A 22,140-nucleotide genomic window follows, 5' to 3' on the forward strand; every position below is an offset into this window, starting at 1 on the left:
CATCTATGTGCATAAACTACATGCACCTTGTCAAAAGTGAAAGGGGTGCTACTGTGCTACCTTGAGGCATACCTCAAGTCAAGGAGATGGAGCAAAAGCCCAATGCCTTTAGGAAGGATTCAAGGTTTAAATGTTACACAAAGCCATTGTTACAATCTAAATTTTACTGAACACTCTTATTTTTTTCCTGAGACAGAATCTCATGGTACAATCATGCTAGCCTTTAGCTTTATGTAGCCAAGGATGGTCTTGAACTCTTGATCTTCCTGCCTATGCTTCACCAGTGCTGAGTTTACAGGTGTGTAAAACCCTGTCTAGCTGCACTCCTTTTGTACCAGGTCAATATCTACCTGTCTTTCTCTCTGTCTGCCTGTCTGTCTACTCCTCTCTGTTATTTTGCTTTCTTTCTTTTGATAGGCTAGAGTTTATTTCTTTTTCCATTACATTTCAGTATTTTTTTGCCTCAGAGGCTGTAGGGCTACATTATTATATTCATTTTTAGGTTTTCAAATAAAATTTTCAAATGTAGAAGTCTTAGACACAGCCTTTGACACAGTCTGTCTCAGGTTTAGGAGACAGTTCCCATTTTCTGGTGAGATGGGCTTTGTTACTTTGAAGAAGAAGAAACGCTGTTAAAACTTTCCTAGAACATTGGGAGCTTCTCTTCTCCCTCCAAGACTTTCTTTTAAAGAATGGGTCTGGGATCTAGCAGCTGGGTCATTTTTTGTTTACTGGTTTAACAAACAGAACAAGGACTAATCCCTGTTTCATTTTCCTCTGAGAATTATCAGAAGATAAACCAATGAAATTAGAAACTAGTTGAACCTGTGTTAGAAAATTATAGTGTAGTCTGTTTAAGTTAGTCTCTGTCTCTTTGTCTTGCTCTGTTTTTATCTCTGTCTGTCTGTCTGTCTATCTATCTATCTATCTCCCCTCCCACTACTTTCCTGTCTGCCTTATTCCCCTCTCCTTCCTTTCTTCCTTCCCTTTCCATACATAAAAACAAAAGAACTTGATCATAAGACTCACACTTTTTTATGTGTGTGTATGTGTTTTTGTGTGGTATGTAGTACTTGTGTGTATGTATATATGTGGTGAATAGTGTGTGTGGGGGATGTAGGTCAGGTACCCATGTACACATATGCAAGGCCAGAGGAGGATGTTGGTTGTCTTCTATCATTCTGTGCTTTGCTCCTTTTACGATACAGTCTCTGAACTAGAAGCTCACCGTTTATGCTAGGCTGGTGGCAACTGAATTCCAGGGATACATCTGTTGTCAACTCCAAATGCTGGGGTTACCAGCACCTACAGACATGAGAGGGTTTTTGATTGGTGGCTGAGAATTTGAACTGAATCCTCCATGCTTGCATAGCAAACACTCTTGCCCACTGAACTGTCTCCTCACCCCCACAGTTTTACTGTGTATTAAAATTTATAATAACTTTCATATGATTGCCCCTAGAATATTTTAGTTGCTAATTTCATTATCCCAAAGACAATACTTAAATTTTCATTAATATACATTAACTGTACATATTAATGGCTCTTAGTGTGCTGTTTCAATATATGAGCACAGCATACATTGATCAAATTTAGCCTCTTTATTCTGCTCCTCATTTGCTAGTAACCCATCAAAGATAATGTTTTACACTAGGAATCAAAGGTAAATGTTCTTTCCATTTGTGTGATGGGTACATTTTAGTGTGGCATGGGGTAATTAGGAAGATGAAGAAATGTTCATTTCAAAATCACTTTGAAGGATTGTGGTATTTTCTGTGCTTTTAAAAATTAAAAAAATATGGTCGTAGCTATAAATTTTAAAGTTGGCAGGAATGCTGTTTCCATCAAGGAAGAAAAGTCGAGCCATATTTGAAGACAATTATGTAAGTATTTCTTAGTTCCAAAGATAGAAAATGAAGGTCTAGTACTGAAAAAATAGACTCTTGGTTCATAAGAGTGTTAGTGAGTTGCCACAATCATGTATCAGCTCTCAGGTTTGTGGGATGGTGGCGTATGTAGGTACATGTAATGTTTGCAGTGGAGCTGACTTTTTGTTCTATTTATTTTCAAGGAAGAACACATGCTAGAATTAGATGAACAGAATTTTTATTTTTGGAGTAGTGTTCAGGACAAGTCAGGGTTTTTGTGCTATAGAATCATTCTCTATTGAGTCTGAGGTTCTCTTTTCAACCTCATAGCTATTTGTTAACCCCAGGTCATAAAATATGTGCCATGTGCAAAAAGCCTCAGTAAGTTCTGCTGAAGGCTGGCTTCGGTATTTCCTGTCTTCTAAAAGATTGCTATTTCAACTATGACAATGTAATTTCTGAACCTAAAACTTCAGCATTTCAGATGAAAATGTCAACTTTTCTCATGACTTAAGAGATTTAATTAGTTCTTCCTCATTGGAAAGAAATTCCCTAAATTCTATTTCCTTAGATGATCTACCCAGTCTTTGCTACTTGAGCAAATCAGAACTGGGCCAGGTGCTCATTAGTTCATGTCTCTGGATTCTCAGTAGTCACTCCATTGGAACACAGGACAGATGCCTTAGCTAAAAGTCTTCGAAAGTGAAAGTTCAAATTCTCGTGCCCTTCTGGCATTCACTCTTCAACACAAATTAACTCCTGAGTCCCTGAGATTTATGTGATTAGTGGTTTAAGAGGAATAAGGCTCCAGACATGGTCTGGTAAAGACAAATCAGATACTGTAAGTCTCAGACCCCAAGGTCAGTTTAGTTTTTTGTCTGCTGAGGAGATCCGAACACCTGTTTTCTCATACTTGAAATGATGCAGGGGGCTTACTTCAGACCTTGTTATGTGAGCACCATGAAAATGCTGGGGGTTGTGACATGAACTGTGTCTCTTGCCTGATCCTGTGGAATGCCTCTGTTGCCATTTGTCAAAGACAGTGAGTTTAAACCTTCCATTAAATGCCAGAGCTAGCAGGGCAGGGGCCTTACTTTACATTCTTCTTTCATGTTTCCCTATAACAAAATCAACTTCTAGAATAATGATGTTCCTTGTTTACTCTTTACACAAGGTGTTCTCTCTACTGTGCCCTACACTTAGATATCAGGGAATAACAGATTTTTGGAGGACTCACATGAAGGCTGAGTAATAAAGTTTTTGAATGTTTGTTCACTGACTGGAGTAGTTATCAGGTAGAACTCTTAAGTTTGAGCAACTTGGAAAGCATGAAAAGTGTCACCTGCCCCCTTTAGCATGGAGAATGCTGAGAGTGAGAAAAATAGTCTTCTCCAGAGAAGAGCATACCAATTGCTTATCCAATACCAAATAGTCAGCCCTGAAAACATGATACAAGTAACAATATATAACTGATCAGGTTGTATTTAGGGATGTATATGTGCACGCACGCGCACACACACATACAATACATGTGACAGCAATTAATTAGAAAAGAAGTCATGAGTTTGCAATAAAGCAAAGAGGGGTATATAGGTAGGTTTGGAGGGAGGAAAGGGAAGGGGAAAATGATGTAATTACATTGTAATCCCCTAAAATAAAGTATTTTTTAAATTCAAAAATAATCACCGATTCAAGAGAGTTATAAAGTCCCAAGCATCATTTTAAAGATAAGTGGATATCAGTCTTAAGCTTATTTTTTAATTTAAATTTTAATATTTTTGAGAATTTCATAGGATTACTGTATATCATTTTCACCCCTCCCTCTCTCCTTTCCACCACATCCTGTTTCCCCCAACTCCTTCTCAGATCTAGGACCTCTTCATTTGTTTTACACACACAAACTCTCTCTCTCTCTCTCTCTCTCTCTCTCTCTCTCTCTCTCTCTCTCTCTCTCTCTCTCCTATTGAGTACATTTAATGTTACTCATATGTACATGCATTTAGGACCAGCCAGTTGGAACTGAATCACCTGTATGTTAGGGGGATTATTCTCAGAAACAATGATTTCTTCTCTTTGATCAACCATTGATTAGCTCTTCATCTAGGGTTGGGGTCCTGTGAACTGGTGTTATCATCATGTAGGTTTTATCCAGGCAACTATGTGTTGAGACTTCACGGGTGATACTTTTCTGTCATGTCTAGTACCAGGTATCCTAGTCCTTTGGTTATTATCCACACCTATCCTTCAATGTTTCTGAGCTTCTGCCATTTCCCCTGAGTCTTATATGTATTGTAGGGGTTGTGTTGTAGATGGATCAGTTGGTTTGGGTACCCCATATCAACTCTGTTATTTTTAAGAATTCTGTCTTCAATCTTAAAGTGAATCTTAGGAATTAATGAGCTTTCTTTCATCGCCCAGTCCCCTTCCACAGTCCTGTAAATTTTCCACACATATTTATCTAGAAACTTACTGGAGGTCCTTTAGAAACCCTTAACTCCTTTTTGATTCAATCTGATTGGATGGATCCAGACCTATAGATGGTAAGTTGTACTGCTGGGCCTCTCAGCAGTAATCTTAACTTTTGGGGGTAACATGAAAGAACACCCTGACTGAGCTTCTTCACCCCATGGCAATGCACCTAATAAACCTAGAAATTCTAGACATACTTAGAGCGTCCTGATCACTAGAGTTACCACTAGCTACATGTGGCTATTGAGCAGTTGAACATGTGCTAGTGAAATGGCTAATAAAAAAATTATAAAGTTTGCCGGGCGGTGGTGGCGCACACCTTTAATCCCAGAACTCGGGAGGCAGAGGCAGGCAGATCTCTGTGAGTTCGAGGCCGGGCTAGACCGACAGCCTCCAAAACAATACAGAGAAACCCTGTCTCATAAAACCAAAAAAAATTTTAAGTTTAAATTTAATCACCATAGCCACCCACCAGCTACTGAATTGAATAGCCAAGCTTTACAGTACACTGAATTCAGCTACTAGCATGGCATCCTTCATTGGTGATTCCTACTTTGCTGATGGCTTGGTGGTACCCTATAGTGGTTGCTAAAGGAAAAACAGAGAAATTTGGTCTCTTAGTTACCACTAAATGAGCCTAAGGCCTGCCACTAGACTATAGAGAAAGGTTCTCTCCTTCCTCTTCTCTACCCACTAGTCTATGCATTGCTGAAGTTTCTTCTATTTCCATTTCTGTTTCTTCAAAAGAAACAGGCCATGGCTATGTGCATGTCCTGACTTTACCTTCAGAGCCTATGCATCTCCTGAGTTCCCCATTTTCTCACTGCACCGAGACCCTTTAAGATGACTTAAGAGTCTTCTCTTTTCTCCTTTGTCTTTCCCCTTTCAACCCCCAACATTCTGGTCCCTGCCACAACACTCTATGATGACTTCTTTTGTCCAGGACAAAATAGTTTAACAATGAACAGTTCTGAGTCTGTCATTTGACACCGTTGAGTACTCCCTCTTGAACAGATCTGGCCTTTGCTTCAGCGTTCTGCCTCTTCCATATACTCCTTTCTGGTTTTTCCCTTTCTACTCCAGCCTTTCTCTTTTAGCCATCTTTGTGGGCTGTTCATCCTTGATTTATTTCTTCCCTAGCTCTATTCCTTTGTTATTCAATGCACTATGCTCTACCAAACTCGCTAGCTCTGATGTTCAGTTACCACCTTTCTTGGAAGACTCTGAACCCAGACCTGCATTCTGGGATCTTTTTCCTGAACTATGCATGATGTTCAGCTTCCTCCTGCTTACATGTCCAAGAGGAGCCTCAACCCAGCATTCCCTGAGTCATTTCCATGCTGTTATCTCCACTTCTGTGTGAATGGGAACTCTCAGTTGCTCAAACTAGAAATCTGAGGTCACTCTGTACTGCTTATTCTCTGTCTACCTCTCTCCATCCTTATCAAGTTGATTTGGTTTTATCTCCATGCTATGTTTCTGAGTTTCACTACTTGTTTCTGTTGTCACTGCTTTACCAAAGGTATTTTTCTCTTAATTGGGTGACTACAACAGTCTCCCTGCTCCCTGTCTTGGTCTTTTTCATCCTTTCTTGGGTTCTTCATTGCTTTCAGGATAAAGTTTCCAAAGCCTTCTATCTCTGTCATCTACTTTTATCTTCAGCCTGTTACATTGTCATCAGCCCTCTCTCATCTGTCCAGCAACTTTATATTCCAGCAAGTTTGAGCATTTTGTAGTCCCCAAAATGCTCAACATTATTGCTGCTTTACCACATGGCTACACTATGCTTATTCAGAGCATTTGAATTTCTTTTGCAGCTACACTTTGATAGTTTGATTATACATAACCATGGCCTAAAAACAAAACTCTCAAAAATATTTCTTAAGCAGCTGGCAAGATGGCTCCATAGGTAAAGATGCTAGCTGCCAAGCCTAACAACCCAAGTACAATCCCTGGGACCATGTAATGAAAAGAGAGAAATGACTCCTTCAGTTTGTCCTCTGACTACCACACATGGACAGCGGCATGCACACGCCTCCCTAAACAAACAAACAACTTTAAAAATGTATTTAAGAAATTTCCATAAACTCTGTGTTTTGTACTATCTATGATAGAAGTGTTAGAAATAGTAAGATGCATTGAGTATGCCATCTTCTATCAAAGAGCAGACACTGTTGGAGTGGCAATATACCCCTGCCTGTAAACACTAGCCTGTTTATACAGCATGGGCACAAACTGAAGGCTTTAGGGATTCATGGCAAGAAGAGAGAAGTGGAGGCATCTCAGAAGGCATAATTCTTGAACTGAACTTGATTTGACTTTGAACACTGAGGAGGACTCCAACATCTGAAGAAGCTGATTAAACTGGGTGCCTCCTCTTTTCCTGGCTTCAGAGTCAATACTGCCCATTTTTGGGGGGGGGAAGTAGTATTTACACAAACAATTCTTTTGTCATACTATTTTCTGGCCTAGAAACGCTGAATGCTGTCTGCTGTCCTTTGATGACTAAGTTCTCTGTAACTGAGCTCCAACATATAGCTATTGGTCTAGAAGGATTTTAAGATCACTTACAAACTGAGTTCATGATTACACCATAGAAGTTTTATTTGTAGTTTCCCTGAATTTTCATTTCCCCACACCCTGGCTTTGTTAACACTATTCAGTGGATATATGTATTCTTGTGTTAAAATTTATATTTCAAGTTCTTTACAAAAATCTCAGAACAGCAAACTGGAATAATGTTCCTTGTCTCTGAATGTTGTAAAACATCACTATGTATAGGACTAAAGTTGATAGTAGTTACTCACCTCCTGGGCAACTGTCCTGATTCTTCATAGTCACACACCTCCTAGGCACACTTTCTTGATACTTCTGTCTTTGTGTTGCACACCAGGGAGGGCAGAAGGGAAGAAGTGAGGTTGTAGCTTTCTTTTTGTTTGGATGACTTCTAATGTACTCTTAATTTTTTATAAAAATCCAATTTCTTTTTATGTACTTTAAAAAAATTTATCAAGCATAAATGCAATAAGCTCAATATAGTTTTATGCTGGAGTATTTGGCAAAAACTTGCACAGCAACTTGTGCATAATAGAAGAATTATGGAATTAGCAACAAACATTCATAGACATAATAAAAGCTAAGGTAATTTTATCCAAAATCTGAAAACAGGAATCTCTTTTCTTTCTAGTAATCTTTATGTTTGCTTTAATAAAGCTTATCCTGTATTTGTTGTTTTGCATGTATACATATGTAATAAATATTACACACAATATATAATACACATATATATTATATAATACGTGTATCATATATATTTATTACATATATGCATAAAAGTATTATATATAAACACACATGCACACACACACATATATATGTAGCACACATACGTTCTTTGGTTGAACTAATGCTTTTGGTTAAAAGGACCAACCTTATTCATGTCTACTTCTTTTTCAAGGTGTTGCTCTAAAATTTTTTATTTATATCAAATTAAAATACTATATATGAGCATATTTTATAATTAGCTAAGATAACAGTTAAGAATCCATATCCGAGAATATATCCAAGAATTCAAATGAACTCAAATGCCTCCCATGTTTTATCATGAACACATTCTTAAATAATTCATTAATTAAGTTACCAAGAGTTATGATAATGGGTGTATTTTAATTAAATAGCTTGCTTTTTATTACCTTTGGAACAACTGTGTCACCCTAAGTACATAATTACCAGCCATATGCTTGAGTTTATGGTGCAGTTGCTGAAAAAAAAGTTATTCATTAGGTACAAAGTAATGATAGTGTTTATTCTAAGTGTAGTATTTTAGATTGAGTCATAAAATAAATATGTTTTTTCCATGTGACTATGTAAGTGGTAGATAAGAAACATGCATCGTTCCCTACAAAAACCCTGTTTGTGGAAATGCTCTTTATCTAATATTACTACCAATCTCTGAGAGAAATGCTGCATCTCAAGAAGTGTGGAGCTAGAAAGAGTCTAAAAAGGCTGTGTATGTATGTCAGTGGAAGTGTCTTTGCCTAGCACACAGGAGGTCTTCAGTTCCATCTCCAGCACAGCAGAAAACCCCAAATGGAAACCAAAACTTACCACCCAGACAAAAACCTGAACCTAAGAAACAACTCCTTCAGTCCACCTTCCTCCTCGGTCAAAGTCACCCACATCCCTGACAATTCACACCCCCTCAAACTTTGGCACTGAGAAACTGTGGTCCAGCAGGGTCAAGCTCTGCCCAAAGTTGGGTTCTACTCTTTTTCCGTGTTATTTTAAGGGAATCTATACATAACATAAAGTCCACATGAATTTATAAAAAATGCTCACTCCTGGGTCTGCTGTAGTTTCAAAGCGATTACACTGATTAGAGGTTTGTTAAAGACATGTCCCCTTAAAACAAAATTGTATATTGGAAGACAGCTACAACCAAGGCACACTCACATTTCAGTAGACATTTTCCTGTTTATTCCTAGAATATGGACAAACCTGGGGGAGTTCTGGGAAGGTGACTTTGAAGAGACAATGTAGGAGGGAGAAACTGAAGCTCAGAGGGTGTAGTATTTGAGATACCCAGTGTGCCAGGCTTGATGGGCAGCCAGAGGGCAGTGTGGGTGCATGTGATCCTGGTAACAGACAAAATCAAGCCCTCTTTTACATTCTTGCTTACAAAACCCTGAGAACTCGGCTGAAGTTCCTCAAAGGGATGGTTGAAAAGAAATGAAGGGAATTGGACATTTAGCTAAAAATTATAAAACTAAGCCAAAGGTAAAGAAACTGAAATTAGTAAATTAGTAATGAAAAACAAAAATTCACACAAAATATCTCTAGTGACCAAAAATGTAGTGTCACCTTTCGCTGCCCAGTCTCAGCTGAGTGCCTGTGTTGTTTTTATGGGTTTGAGTGGAGGCAAGCAGCTTAAATACATCAGGGGAGATTACAAAAAGCTGCTGTTCTGAACAACTGTTCTAAGTGGGAGTTTGATTTCTATCTTGCAACCAAACCATAACATCCAATCACTTTAAGCAGACAGCTTATGGCTTTAGTCTACTTCTTTCTTTTCAGACCATTCCACTGTTCTCTGAAACAGCTACTATAAACTTTAGATGAACTAACAAAGAGTACAGCATTGCTAGTCTTGCCAGAATACCCAAGATGAGTTGTGTTTTCTTATGATAGATCTATAGATCCACCAAGAAGCCTTCATTCTTCTGAGAGCTAGAATAGCATTATACTTACTATTGTAGGCTCTGGGGCTAAGTTGTTAAGAGTGATAACTGAATTTTACCCTTCCTCTGGCTCACTGAAGTGGGGAGTATGATGGCGCCGGCCTCATGGGACTTTTCATTCAATAGATACCTTCTGCTGCCAAGTTTGAGACAGGTCCTCCATAAGCCCTGGGGATAGAGCATTAAGCAAAGCAGACATAAAACCTCACTCGCAGGGTGCTTCCAGCATGACGTAGAAGGGTATGTGCGGATAAACAGACACAAAGCAAACTACAGCAGGTTGGAAGGTAAAGGTCACCATGAGAAAGAGAGGAGGTCATGGGAGTGGGGGGCCCTGTAGGAAAGCATGGACCCACTTTAAAATAGTGGTCAACTTAGGTCTCACTGAAAAACAGTTTGGGCTAACACTGGGAGAGACATTAGGAGCATTGCAGAAGTATAGGGGAACTATCTTTAGAGCAGTAAGCTAGCATGAAGCCTCTCACGTAGGGCTATTCTGGGTGACTCTGGCAGAGGCCACAGGGATGGGCCTTCACCAGTGAGTGAGTTGAAGGGAAGAGGATATGTATTGAAGTGGCAGAGAGTGGGCATAAGTTGAGTAAGACCTGGAAATCTGTAGCAATGACTTTGGCTTTGACTTTTGAGTAGAACAGTGCTGATGGAAGTAGAGGGTACCGAACAGAAAAATAATGCATGTCTCACAGAAAATAGTAGATATTCCATAAGTGTTAATTTGATACCCATTCCCATTATTTTGCATACTATGGGAAGTCCACCCCCCCACCAACACATCTACCCATTGTTATTAATATAGGGTTATTTTTTTCCATGTGGAGTTATAGTTTTTGTTGCTGCTTGCTAATAGCTGTGAGAAATCCCACTGGGTTGTTTGATCTTCCAGAATTAGATGGACCTGGGTTGTTGCTATTACTTCTGCCTGGGGTTTTAAAGTGTGTAATGTATTTTTGTGTCTGTTGTGTGTCCAGAAAAACACTTGTTGCATTTCTTCAGCGCTGCTCTCCTTTGCTTTTCCCAGTGCTCAGCAGAGGAGCAGTCAGGTTCACAAGAAAAGCACAATTGGAAATCAGGTAGGAACCATGCAAGAAACCCAGTGTGTGCATGCTCCAAAGCACTGGGACCAGACTGCTTAACTGACAAGTTTTTAAATGCCAATTAATCATCTGGAGTTTTTGCTTAAGATGCAGCTTTCTGTTTTATTTTTGCTTTTCAAGTTTTGGGAGCAAACTTTGCACTTTGTTTTGGCTATTTTTGCAGTTAACCCTACCGCCTCACCTTAAGTAAGTCCTGCTACTTGCTGTGCATTTTGTATTAGACTCTTTGTGTCCTCTTTTGCTTGCTTCTGTTACCACCGAACTTAACCTAACACTGAATCCGAGGCAGTTCAAGTTTAAAAATATGGTGAGTAGTTGCATGGGCTTCTGGGTGCAGCTGGCTAGTTCACACATTTGCACAGCTTGGTAACAGTGAAGGGACAGCTCAGAAAGAAGGCAGTGTTGGATTTAACCTCTGCCATGCCAAATTTCTATTGGTTGATGACCATGTTAATTGCTAAGGCTATCTGATCACTTGAATTTTTTGAATCTTGGGGCTGACCTGCTGTCTGACTAATAGCTCTGCAGAGATTGTATTAACTCCGGCAGTTTGCTGTTTCTTCTATGTTTTATGTGATAATGAATATTTGCATTGTTATTTCTTTTCAAGTCAAAACAATGATGATTTTTTAAAAGCTTTTTTTTAAACACAGAGGTACAATTATTGAACAAATTAAAACCTCTGCTCTAGATGACTTTTTTCCCATTGTTTTGAAAGGAGAAGAGGTAATAACAGACTTTATCTTAAAACTTTTTTTCTGAACTAAAGCATATAATTCTTTGCTATTTCAGGGAACCAATCTTCCGCCTTCAAGGCAAATTGTACGAGCTAAGTTCTGTAAGCTTTACTGTCGCTTTTTTATTTAGCTTCCCAAGGGCACAGTTTGTCTTTAACTGATTAACTCAACTAGCGCTTGCTACTAATTTTTTTTAAATTTAGGTTGTCTTGTTCTTAACCTCCTATCACTGAAATAAAACTCCTCTTCGGAGGGTTATCCTTCACTGCTAATACTTGCTGTGATCGAAAGGTATGAACTAGTAAACCCTACTCGCTGTAATAATAAACCCTTAACTTGGTGGGTGCTTTGATATTTCTCTAATTTTAATGGGCCTTAAAATCATTAAAATCATTAACAGTCTTCCCCTCTATCCTTTCCCGCTTTATTGTTCTGAGACATAAGCCCTTCTCTTTCCCTGTATAATAATGTTTTCAATAAATGTACAAGATGCTTCTAAAAGGTGGGTGGACACGTTACTATATTTATCTGTAAGCTTACCCAATACCAATGAATTGTAATTTTTAAGAATAGAAACGCCAAAGCAAAATTACATTGTTTTTGAATATGGCTGCAGAATTGAATCTTTTAATATTAGATAGCCTTTCTACATTCTACAGAAATGTAACGGTATGATCAAATGATTCCAGAAGGATTTAGAAGAAACTGTGCCTCATTTGTACTGCGAAGGAAACAGGTTTGTCCTCCCAACTGCACAGGTCAAGAATGAGACTGGCACATGGGTCAGTTATTTGCCCCTTAGGAAAACACAAACTTTGGATCTATGTATTCAACTTTAATTATGCCCCCTTAGTAGCCATGGGACGTTTTCCAACATGATCCCATGTTAACTCAGATGTGCATTGGGAAGAATAGAATACATCTCAGTAAAACTATGTGGGGAGGCTTACAGGAGGATGAGACAAGAGGATTGTCACAAGTTCAAGGCCAGCCTGAGCTACACAGTGAGCTGCATTTCAACTGGGATACAGGATGAATCAAAAAGTGAATCTTACAGGGTGATTGTGACAGTCAGAAATAATGTGCATAAGGATGATTCCACAGCCAAGTGCAGGATACACTCATAGCCTAGAAAAAGTACAATCCTGGCTCTCAGAAGGCACATGCTCCTTGGGACTTTTAGACAAAATGTATAAAGTATGAGAAAATTATAGAAGTTATAAAAAGAGGATAATAAAGTGTTTGGAAAATTAGAAGTTACAACAAATTATTCCAATGTCCACAATGTCTAGATTGTGGCTTAGTATGGCATGGGTTTACCTACCTATAAAAGTTTCTTACCCAGTTGGTGGTGGGTCATGCCTTTAATCCCAAGACTTTGGAGGCAAAAGACAGCCTGGTCTCCATATTAAGTTTCAGGACAGCCTGGGGTACACAAAGAAACCCTGTCTAAAAAAAGTTTCCACAGATCAGAAGCTACAGCTAGGAAATGCAATAATGTGATGGCACAGACACCTAGTTTATATTGGATTTGAGAGGAAACTTGGAATTGCTCTCAATTAAAGACTCTGTAAATGCTAAGATCATAGCTGTGTTTCAGTGATTTCACTTTTGCCGAGAACATCAAATCCCACACACTATAGAGGTGTTGTAACCTAACATAACAGAATTAGGTGCATGTTGGAAAATAGTACTCCAAACTCTTGGGGCTACTTTAGTCTTGAAAGCCAGAATTATTTTATTTCTAAAACTTTAGAAAAACAATACATATATGGTGTCATGCATGACCCAACGTTCTTGTGGAATGAGAGGTAGTGCCCTGTCATCCAGCATAGCCTCTTTATGCAGTGAAACAAGTTAATAAATACAGCAGGCAGGCTAAATGAAAGTAGGAATTCCTCTTTTTAAGTCAGATTTTTCTGTAAATTAAAAGTATAATCTCAATTTGCAACTATTAGCTTATGAATCTCAATAATTTTCCAGAACCAAATCCAACCATTTATAACACAAAGGGGTATATTCAAGAGGATCTTTTACAGTTTGCCTGCTTAGCAGAGGTACACTATCACACCTTAAAGTTGCTTTATTTATGAATCTCGGTATTTTATGTCTGTTTGGATTTGTATACAAATAGTTTTGCCTATGAAAAGGTACAGAGCGAGGAACCTCAGATCCCACCCTTCCAACTGCTGTTGCATGTGTGATAAAGCTGAAACAGTGTCTCTCACGTTATCCCTCCACTCTACTGTCCTCTCGGGGTTCCAGGCTATGAGGCAAATTTTGTAAAAACTACACAACACAAGCAACACAGGATCAATCCTACCCTACTCATTTTTATCTGCCTTGAAATTTTAGTAGACCTACAGATCGATGCCAACATGGAACACAAAAATTATAATCACGCAATTTGTTTAAAGTTGGACTTTTGCATAATTTAAATGGAAGCTTCAGCCATCTCTGCACTCATCAGACATGTATTTAAAATCTAAATGTGCTAAAACCTGTGGCAGTGTTTAGAGCAGTAAGATGTACAGCTGGGGATGTTGGTAAGTAAGAGTACAAAGTCTACTAAATTCTGGATACTTCTACACACTCAAATCTTACTGAAATACTACTTTTGTAAGAGGTTAGCTTTGTCCTGTCCTGTATTTCTGATTCCCCCCCCTCAGAGTCTCACACTGTCTATTTTATTGTTCAGATTTTTCTTATGACATTTTGTCTGCTGTTATGAGGATCAGAGTTCCATCAAAATCCTGTTTTTTGCTGATAGTTTTTAATCACAGTGACTTGAACATTTTGGAAGCATCCTGCTGCTTGTGGAATGGAGGGAGACTGTGAACGGGAGGCAAGATGGAAAGAGGAGACCAGTTGGGCATTTTGGATAAGAAATTATGGATATTTCTGAATTAGTGGAGATGCTGATAAATTTAAGAATTTGATTAAACAGGAAGACTTTCACAAGCACTGGGATGAACTGTGTTGTGTGCCAGGAAGAGGACGTGAGACTCCATTGCTCCCAGACTTGATTTGGGCTCAGTAAAGGAACTCAGAAGGTTAGATTTAGATTCACAACATGGGAATCCAGAGAGAACAAGCACATCAGTGGGGGACTGGGTGGGTGTGTCTCTTCTGAGAAGAGACAGAGGCCTTCTTCAAAGGTATAGGAGAGCCGCTGGTAGCCTTACAGTAGAGAAGGGATACCAACTGATTTTTACATCAGGGAAGTCTAGAGATTGGTTTGTAAGTGTAAGTATGGATCCAGGAATTAATGGTGTTTTTTGAAGTAACTTGTTAAAAATGAAATATTGGGATAAGGAAGCATATAGAGGAAGGAAAATATTCAAGCCAGTTTTAGGAGTGGTGATGAATAGTACCTAGAGGGCTGAGTTGCCCTTCTAGGCTTATGGCTGAGGGATCCACTAACAAAAGGAAGGCAAGAAAAGGAGCACATTAGTGATGTTAGGGGTTGTCTGTGCCTATTGGAGATGTTGTTATGGCTTGGGGTTCAGAAGTCATGTAGAACGGAGGGGTATGTTTTATGGTTGTCAGTATATAAAGTAGATATCAAAGTCATGGGAGTGATGAAACTAGCTGAAAAGGGTGACAACATAGAAATGAATATAGTGTTCAAAGGATGAAGGAGAAAGGATTGGAACACATGGGAACTGAAAAAAAAAAGATCAAGAGGTGGTAAGAAAGCTTGGGCATCCTGGAGAGGAGCAGAATGGAAGACAACATTGATGAGAAAGCAACAAAGACCACTCTGTATTCACTGTCTTCAACTAGGCGCCTGGCAATCACTGTAATCTAGTTCCTGTCATGCGGGGAACATTCCAAGGAAGAAGAGTTGATGGTAGTGGCTGTTTGAGGGATCACAGGAAGCCCAGGAGACTTGTCAGATGGTAGGCAGTGCTAGGCATTGTCTGAGACCTGGTGATATCAGCAGCCCTACTGGTTGTAAGGATTGCTCTTCTAGTCTACAGTTGTAAGCTGACATAAAGCTGAGCTGTTATGAGCTGAGATTTCTCCAGAGTCAGCATAGAAGGTCAAGAGAAAAATTGTGTTGCAGGTTTGCAGAGAGAGAACTTGTGGCAGTGCACTGCTTACTGTGAGTGGCTTTGAACTGTGTATAAAACAGGAGACATTAACCAAACAGCCAACAACCTCAGAATCTTGGTGGTGTATTACAATTAAAGCTTCATGTACCCTGTCTGCCCCAATGAGTCGGGAAGTTGGCTGTCTTACTCTCAAGATGAAGACATTTGTCATTGTGACAAGATGCTCAAGAGAAACAGCTTAAGGAAGCAAGTATGACTTTGACTCATGGTTTCAGCCCATGCTTTGCTGGCTTCATTGTTTTCCACTGTCCCAAAGGAGAACATCACAGTGAAACATAGTAAAGCTGAGTTGCTCACCTTTTGGCAGTCAGGAAGCTGAGACTGAGGAAAGGTCAGGTAGAAGATACACCATTCCTAGAGCACCAAGCATACACATCCAGTTACCTGCTGAGGATATCAGATCATGAATCCTTTGTTACATATGAATCTGTCATCTAAGTCAGAATTCTCATGGTTCAGTGGTTTCCCAAATGCTAATCAGCTGGCAATTAGGCCTTGACCGTAGAGGTCCCAAGGGACATTTCATATTGAAACTATAACATGGCCAGATTTGAGAGTCTTCTCATTTCTTCCATCAAATGGGAAAGAAATAGAAGTCCAAGTGAAGGAAGTATTAGTGACATTGTCGCTTCATATTCTACTGACCAGGGCACCATCATTTGGGTTCACCAAGTGACAAGGGAAGCAGGAAGGTATAACTGAATCTGTGCTGAGGAAAATGGGGAAAAAACAGATAATTTGACAGAAAGTTGAAAGGAAATCAATTAGCTGGAATACTGGAGGTTTTACTGAAGTCAGAGAAAATATGTTCTAGGATTAAAGGGAAGCAGCAGTGAGGTGTGGGACTGAAGTTACTGGACGGATGATGTCTTTGGATGTCACTTGAAGGTCTGTGGCTGTTACCTGAAGAAAAGGGTGCAGGCACTGGAGAGGGAACCCTTGTGACTGCTAGAGATAGGCATGGAGACTTGTTTGTCTTAAGATATGGGTTGCTAAAAGGAAATGGGGATGTGATTTTTCTTGACTTTAATGTGTTAGGGGGAAAGATGAATGGTTGACATGTAAATGACTAATAATTCATACCTTAGCCTCCCTAGTGGAGGGCAGAAAAGTACCTGATGTGCTGTGCCCCTAGGCCCCAGACTGCACTCACCTCAACTGCGAATGCAAAGATATCTGCCTGAGGTAGCAGGAAAGCAGGTGCCCGTGTGGACTCATGGTTATTGCTTATGTATTTTATATCAGTGTGCTCATTACTGCTCCAACCAAATGATTGCCAGCTCCCTAACTTAAGATGGAGTGTTCCTGCAGCCTTCTCCTCATTTTAACCTGACCCTTAGCTGATTTCCTGGTACCAATATTTATATCAGTTCGGGTTCTTTCAGCTGTAAATTCAGGAAACTCAACTTAGAAGACTCTGGAAAAATGAGTTTATTAATGTACGTAATTGAAATAAAGGGATAGTAGAATTGTAGATTGTTTAACTCATGGGCCAGGCTGGCTCCTTTCCATATTTTTTGGCTCCATTATTTTGCTGTTTGGCTCCAATGTGACAGCAATTCTCACTCAAGGTATTCCCTACCCAACAGCAGGAATAAAAGAACCCAGGATTTTCAGAAAACCCTCTGGAGTTTTACTCTGGCTTACTTCTGAGTCATGTGCTCATGTGCAACCACCTTCTGGGGCTAGGTAACAAGACAGACTTATTGGCCTAAGCCTGGATATGTGAGGACATGGTTGGCTCCTCACCTGGTCACAGGGTCTGGAAGTGGGCCTTCTCACTTGAAACTCAGACCTGCGGTTTAAGAAGCGAGTGCAGTCACTCCAGGAAGTACACCGGATGATGAGAGGGGCTTGCTGAGTGTTGTCATTTGAACAATTCCATTTGGAATAGGGATTTCTTGCACAAGTTACCTTCTTTAAAGTCATAACAGTGGATAGTCCCTCCTTATTAAAATCCATGGCTTATTGAGTAAATAATGATTTTTTCCAAACTATTATAGGAATTCTACCCCTGTGTCCCCTTTCCTTTAAGAGTAATACTATTGGCCAGTAGAAGATTGAGAAGCAACATTTTGGTCAATCTTCAGTTATGAAAATGTGAAGGCACATTGTTTAAACTTACTGTTTTCTGCTCTGCAATGAATAGCAGGTTTCTGTACATATTAAACAAGATGCTAGTAGGTAGCAAACCTAGGAGTAGGGTGTGTGTTTGTGTGTGTGTGTGTGTGTGTGTGTGTGTGTGTGTGTGTGTATTAGCTTGTTAATCCCCTCCCCCAGGTAGGTGCCCCTGTCACTTCATTAATGGGAAGGAAGTTGAGGCATGTTGAGACAGTTCCATGCTGGGTCAAACATATTATTTATGATGTCTGTAGGATTCAGATATGGGTCATCTGATTATAGGCTTACCCTTTTAAAAAAGAAATTTTAATATCAGCACTCAGGAGGCAGAGAGGCAGGCAGATCTCTGAGTTCAACATCAGCATGGTCTGGTCTACAAAATGAGTTCTAGGACAGCTAGGACTACTCAGAGAAACCCTGTCTTAAAAAAATCCACTCCTCCAAAGAAAAGAAATTTAATATTTTTGTTTAATGTCTATCTTTAGGAATTTACATGAAAGGACATATAAACTTTATTAATGGTACAGAAGTAAGATATTAAATTACTTACAATTAAATATAAATAATATAATTGAAGTAAGATACTATGTTAACCATGAAGACATGAAATAACATATTGCTATTTTTCAAATCATACTTTAATATTTTGAGAATTTCTTATAATACATTTAGATAATATTACTCCTTCCCTCAACTCCTCCCAGATCCAGCCCCCACTTTTCTATTCCTCAGTTAATGGACATCTAGGGTATTTCCATTCCCTGGATTTTGTGAGTAGAACAGCAATGGACATGCAGGAACAAGAGATTATAGCCTTCCATTACTCACAGTCTCCCACTGCTTCCAATAGTTATAAATGACATCAAGAATTGCGTTTCACAATTCCAGCCAATGTGTATCGCCATTTATATTCATTTGCTGTTACTTTTGTTTCTAATACTTTTCTTATAGTAATACCCCTAGTTCCTAAACACAGTGAATTTAAAGGATATATAAGTCAATCTTTATCCCTAAATTCTATAAATAATTCCAAAGGGGTCAGGCAATACCTTATAAGATAAGAAAATAATTACTTTATTAAGAATAGAAGATGAGCTGGGTGGTGGTGGCTCACACCTTTATATCCAGCACTTGGGAGGCAGAGACAGATGGATCTCTGTGAGTTCAAGGCCAGCCTGGGTTACAGAGAGAGTGCCAGGACAGGCTCCAAAGCTACACAGAGAAACCCTGTCTCAAAAAGCAAGGAAGGAAGGAAGGAAGGAAGGAAGGAAGGAAGGAAGGAAGGAAGGAAGAAAGAAAGAAAGAAAGAAAGAAAGAAAGAAAGAAAGAAAGAAAGAAAGTCAGACAGACAGAAAATGGAAACCATGAGACCACACATTGTGTGGGTTTGTATCTTTTAAACTCAAAATTTTGTTTGGAGCATGACTTGCTGATAGTGTGTTTCTGCAAAGGAGACAAACATATGCTTACTATACTTTTAGAGTTAACTTATATCTTTGCTGTTGTTGTTTTTCAAGACAGGGTTTCTCTGTGTATTTCTGGCTGTCCTGGAACTCTTTATGTAGAGCAAACTGGCCTCAAACCCAAGAGATCCACCTGCTTCTGCCTCCCTGAGTGCTGGGATTAAAGGTGTACACTACCACTGCCCAGCTTCAACTTATGTCTTAATTGGGGACTTACAGGCCACAAATAAATAAACAAGCATCCTATCTATCCAGATCATCTTGAAAACTTGAGCAGGCAGAATCTAGCCTACCCCCGGGCTGCAGTTTCCCTTTAAACAGTAGAGGTCTGGTCCAGCTTCACCTGGGGGAAGAGCATCAGGTTAAGCCAAACATCTCCTTGCTATCTGCAGGCTGCATCTCAGTTGCTAAGCATCCCTCCCTGTTCCTCTTTTTCCTCCCCTTATTTCATGGCCTCTTGGTTTTTTCATCTACAGGTGAGGTGTGTTTGATTCCTAAGTAAGGTATGTTTGATTCCTAGTGAGCTAAAGGCCTGGATTGTTCAAACATTTCCTGGAACTTAGATAACATTTAAAATTTTTAATCATCTCTCACTGAAGAAGTCATTTTATTACTAGTGATTTTCATTCAGACCCAAACATTTTCTGGATCAATGGTGGCTTCTTAAGATCTTCCTGTTTGTGATCCATTGAGTGTTTATGGACACTGGAATTCTAACCATTGTTTGATCCCCAAGTAGTGAATCCTTGTTTTAATGACAACTTGTTTAACCTTGACTCCAGATCTCAGAGAAGCTTCTGTTTTATGCCAACTCAGCCAGGGGCATGGCGGAGAAGCTCCCTGCTCCTGCTTATATCTTTCTAGTTGGTCCAAGCCAATGCCTTGCTCACCTTACACTACCCATCCCTTACTGCTTTCACATCCACCCATCAGAAATGCCTGTGGGCCACTTTCTGGTCCTCCTTGTGTTTGGACAGTTGTACTTCCATCCTCACGACCATAAAGTAGGTTTTGGCACTGTTGCTATTGCATGGTGGCTACTATTCCAAAACTACTGCACCAGTCAATAGAACAAAAATGACATACAAAGATCTAGCCCCCAACTCTGAATAAGTATACTTTATATAAGTTTTGACAGTCCAATGGGGAAGAATAATACATTGCTGTTTCAACTTGTGTTTCACTGTTTGCTATGGAGCAGCTTTTCATTTTTGTGTTTGGATCTCTGGTTTTTAACATGTCTGGTGTGTCTGTCCTTTGTCTTTTTGAGGGGCACCGTGTGCCATTTTTGTTTTGACTTCTAAGTTTTTTTAAAAGATAATTTGGGTATTTTTCTTTATGTGTTTACAAAGAGTGAAAGAATTTTCTGCCTCTTTAACTTTTTAAATTGTTGTAAAAAATAAAAGGTGTTAATTTCGCTAAGACAATTTAAATATATATATACATATATATATGTGTATATATATATATATATATATATATATATATACTTTGTCTTGCTTTTGATGTTTTCCATAGTAGTTTTCTGCATTTGTACTTAGGTGTATGGAAACCATTTTTTGGCTGGATCACATGCTTCTGTCCCCTGAAGCTGTGAGAAGTTTTTCACCTTTACTGACAATGAGTATTCTCTTCTGTATGAAGCATTCTTGTCTTTCCTTATGCTCCCTGAAATTAATAATTTTATTTCATAACTTAAGTTTTATATTCTATCTTGACCTTTCATATTGCTCTTTTATTAGACTTATTAACAATTTTCCTTTATTGGCTTGTATGTTTTTAACTTTTATAATGTTTTGGTAAAGTTTTTAAAGTTAGAGTGATATCTGCTATTTTTCTTTTTAAAATTTATAATAGATGTAATATTTGCATTCCTTGCATAGTAAAGTATCAGTGAGGTACAACCAGAATTTCAAACAATAGTGCACAATAATTGGATTTGTGTAATTGGTACACATGCTTTCTTAGAGTCATCATTCCTTTGTGTTGAAAGCATTCAGAAATACTGTGTTGAAGTACTTGATTTCAATCATCCCTATCCTCTTACGCTATAGAAAATTTGAAGCTATATCTCCTGTCTGCCCCACTCTTGTGTCACTGAACCATTCCTTACTTCCCTCACACTTCCCATGCGCTGGGTGCCTCTATGCCACTCCTTTGGAATCTAGTTTTGTATTGCTCCTTTCCCCTCAACTCTTCCATGGTATTTATCTTTAGGAAGAAGGCTTCCACCTCAAGAACAATAAATTATTCACCTGTATGCTTATAGCATTTAAAAATATTTTCATTATTTAAAACAATTTTTAACTTTAAAAATATTTTGATCTTATTCTTCCCCACCCCCAAGTTGATGAAGTCATTCTTGGCATCTATCTGCCTCTGTAGTCCACTTAGGAAGGGTTCATCACAACACATGGTGCAAAGTAAGACACAGCGCACAGAACAGAATGTGTGCATGGATTCTGCATCCTGACTGCCAGGCTTCAGCATGTGGCTCTGCCCCTCACCAGCCACAGGTGTCATCTAGCATCATTCTTTTTCTGTTTCCTCTTTTGCCCAAGAGACATGATCAATGACTTTATCTCTAAGAGGCTGTCATAAAAGGGATATGGTTGTTGTATCTGACTCAGTTTCTACTGCTGTTTATTACTTTTTTCTAAGTAAATGTACACATGTAATTATATGAATGATCTCTACTATTACCACTGGTTTGCGATACTCTTCTTCATATAATAATTTCATCCGTGATAGTGTAATGATCAGAACACACACTGGCCTGGAATTTATAGTGTAGCCCAGGCTGCTGTTGGGTTCCCAATCCTTTGCCTAAACCTCTTGAGCGCTGGGATTACAGTTTTGCCACCACACCTAACTCTAACTCATATTTCTCAAACACTTTGTCTTTGGCTAGCCTTTGCCTGAAGTATGCTTTTTATATCAACATGTACAGTTTATCAGCAACCCTTGAAGCAGGACCATCTTTTTTTTCTTTTTGTTTTTATGAGTCATGTAAAT

General features: G+C 39.0%; 1 protein-coding gene across 11 annotated transcripts in view; it reads left to right on the top strand.

Annotated features, from left to right (window-relative positions):
- Dnm3 (dynamin 3) overlaps nucleotides 1-22,140 on the top strand; it is a 453,602-nt gene that overhangs the window by 181,507 nt on the left and 249,955 nt on the right. For 7 of the 11 annotated variants that reach the window (XM_021227897.2, XM_021227898.2, XM_040738257.1 and 4 more), the window contains exons 13-14: nucleotides 10,611-10,662; nucleotides 11,479-11,508. In XM_021227897.2, the coding sequence (XP_021083556.1) occupies nucleotides 10,611-10,662; nucleotides 11,479-11,508 (82 nt within the window). The remainder of the gene's footprint in view (nucleotides 1-10,610; nucleotides 10,663-11,478; nucleotides 11,509-22,140) is intronic. The other 4 variants (XM_021227901.2, XM_021227899.2, XM_005071347.4 and 1 more) reach the window with 1 other exon arrangement.

Source organism: Mesocricetus auratus, unplaced genomic scaffold (genome assembly GCF_017639785.1).
Source record: "Mesocricetus auratus isolate SY011 unplaced genomic scaffold, BCM_Maur_2.0 Super-Scaffold_100676, whole genome shotgun sequence".
NCBI lineage: Eukaryota > Metazoa > Chordata > Mammalia > Rodentia > Cricetidae > Mesocricetus > Mesocricetus auratus.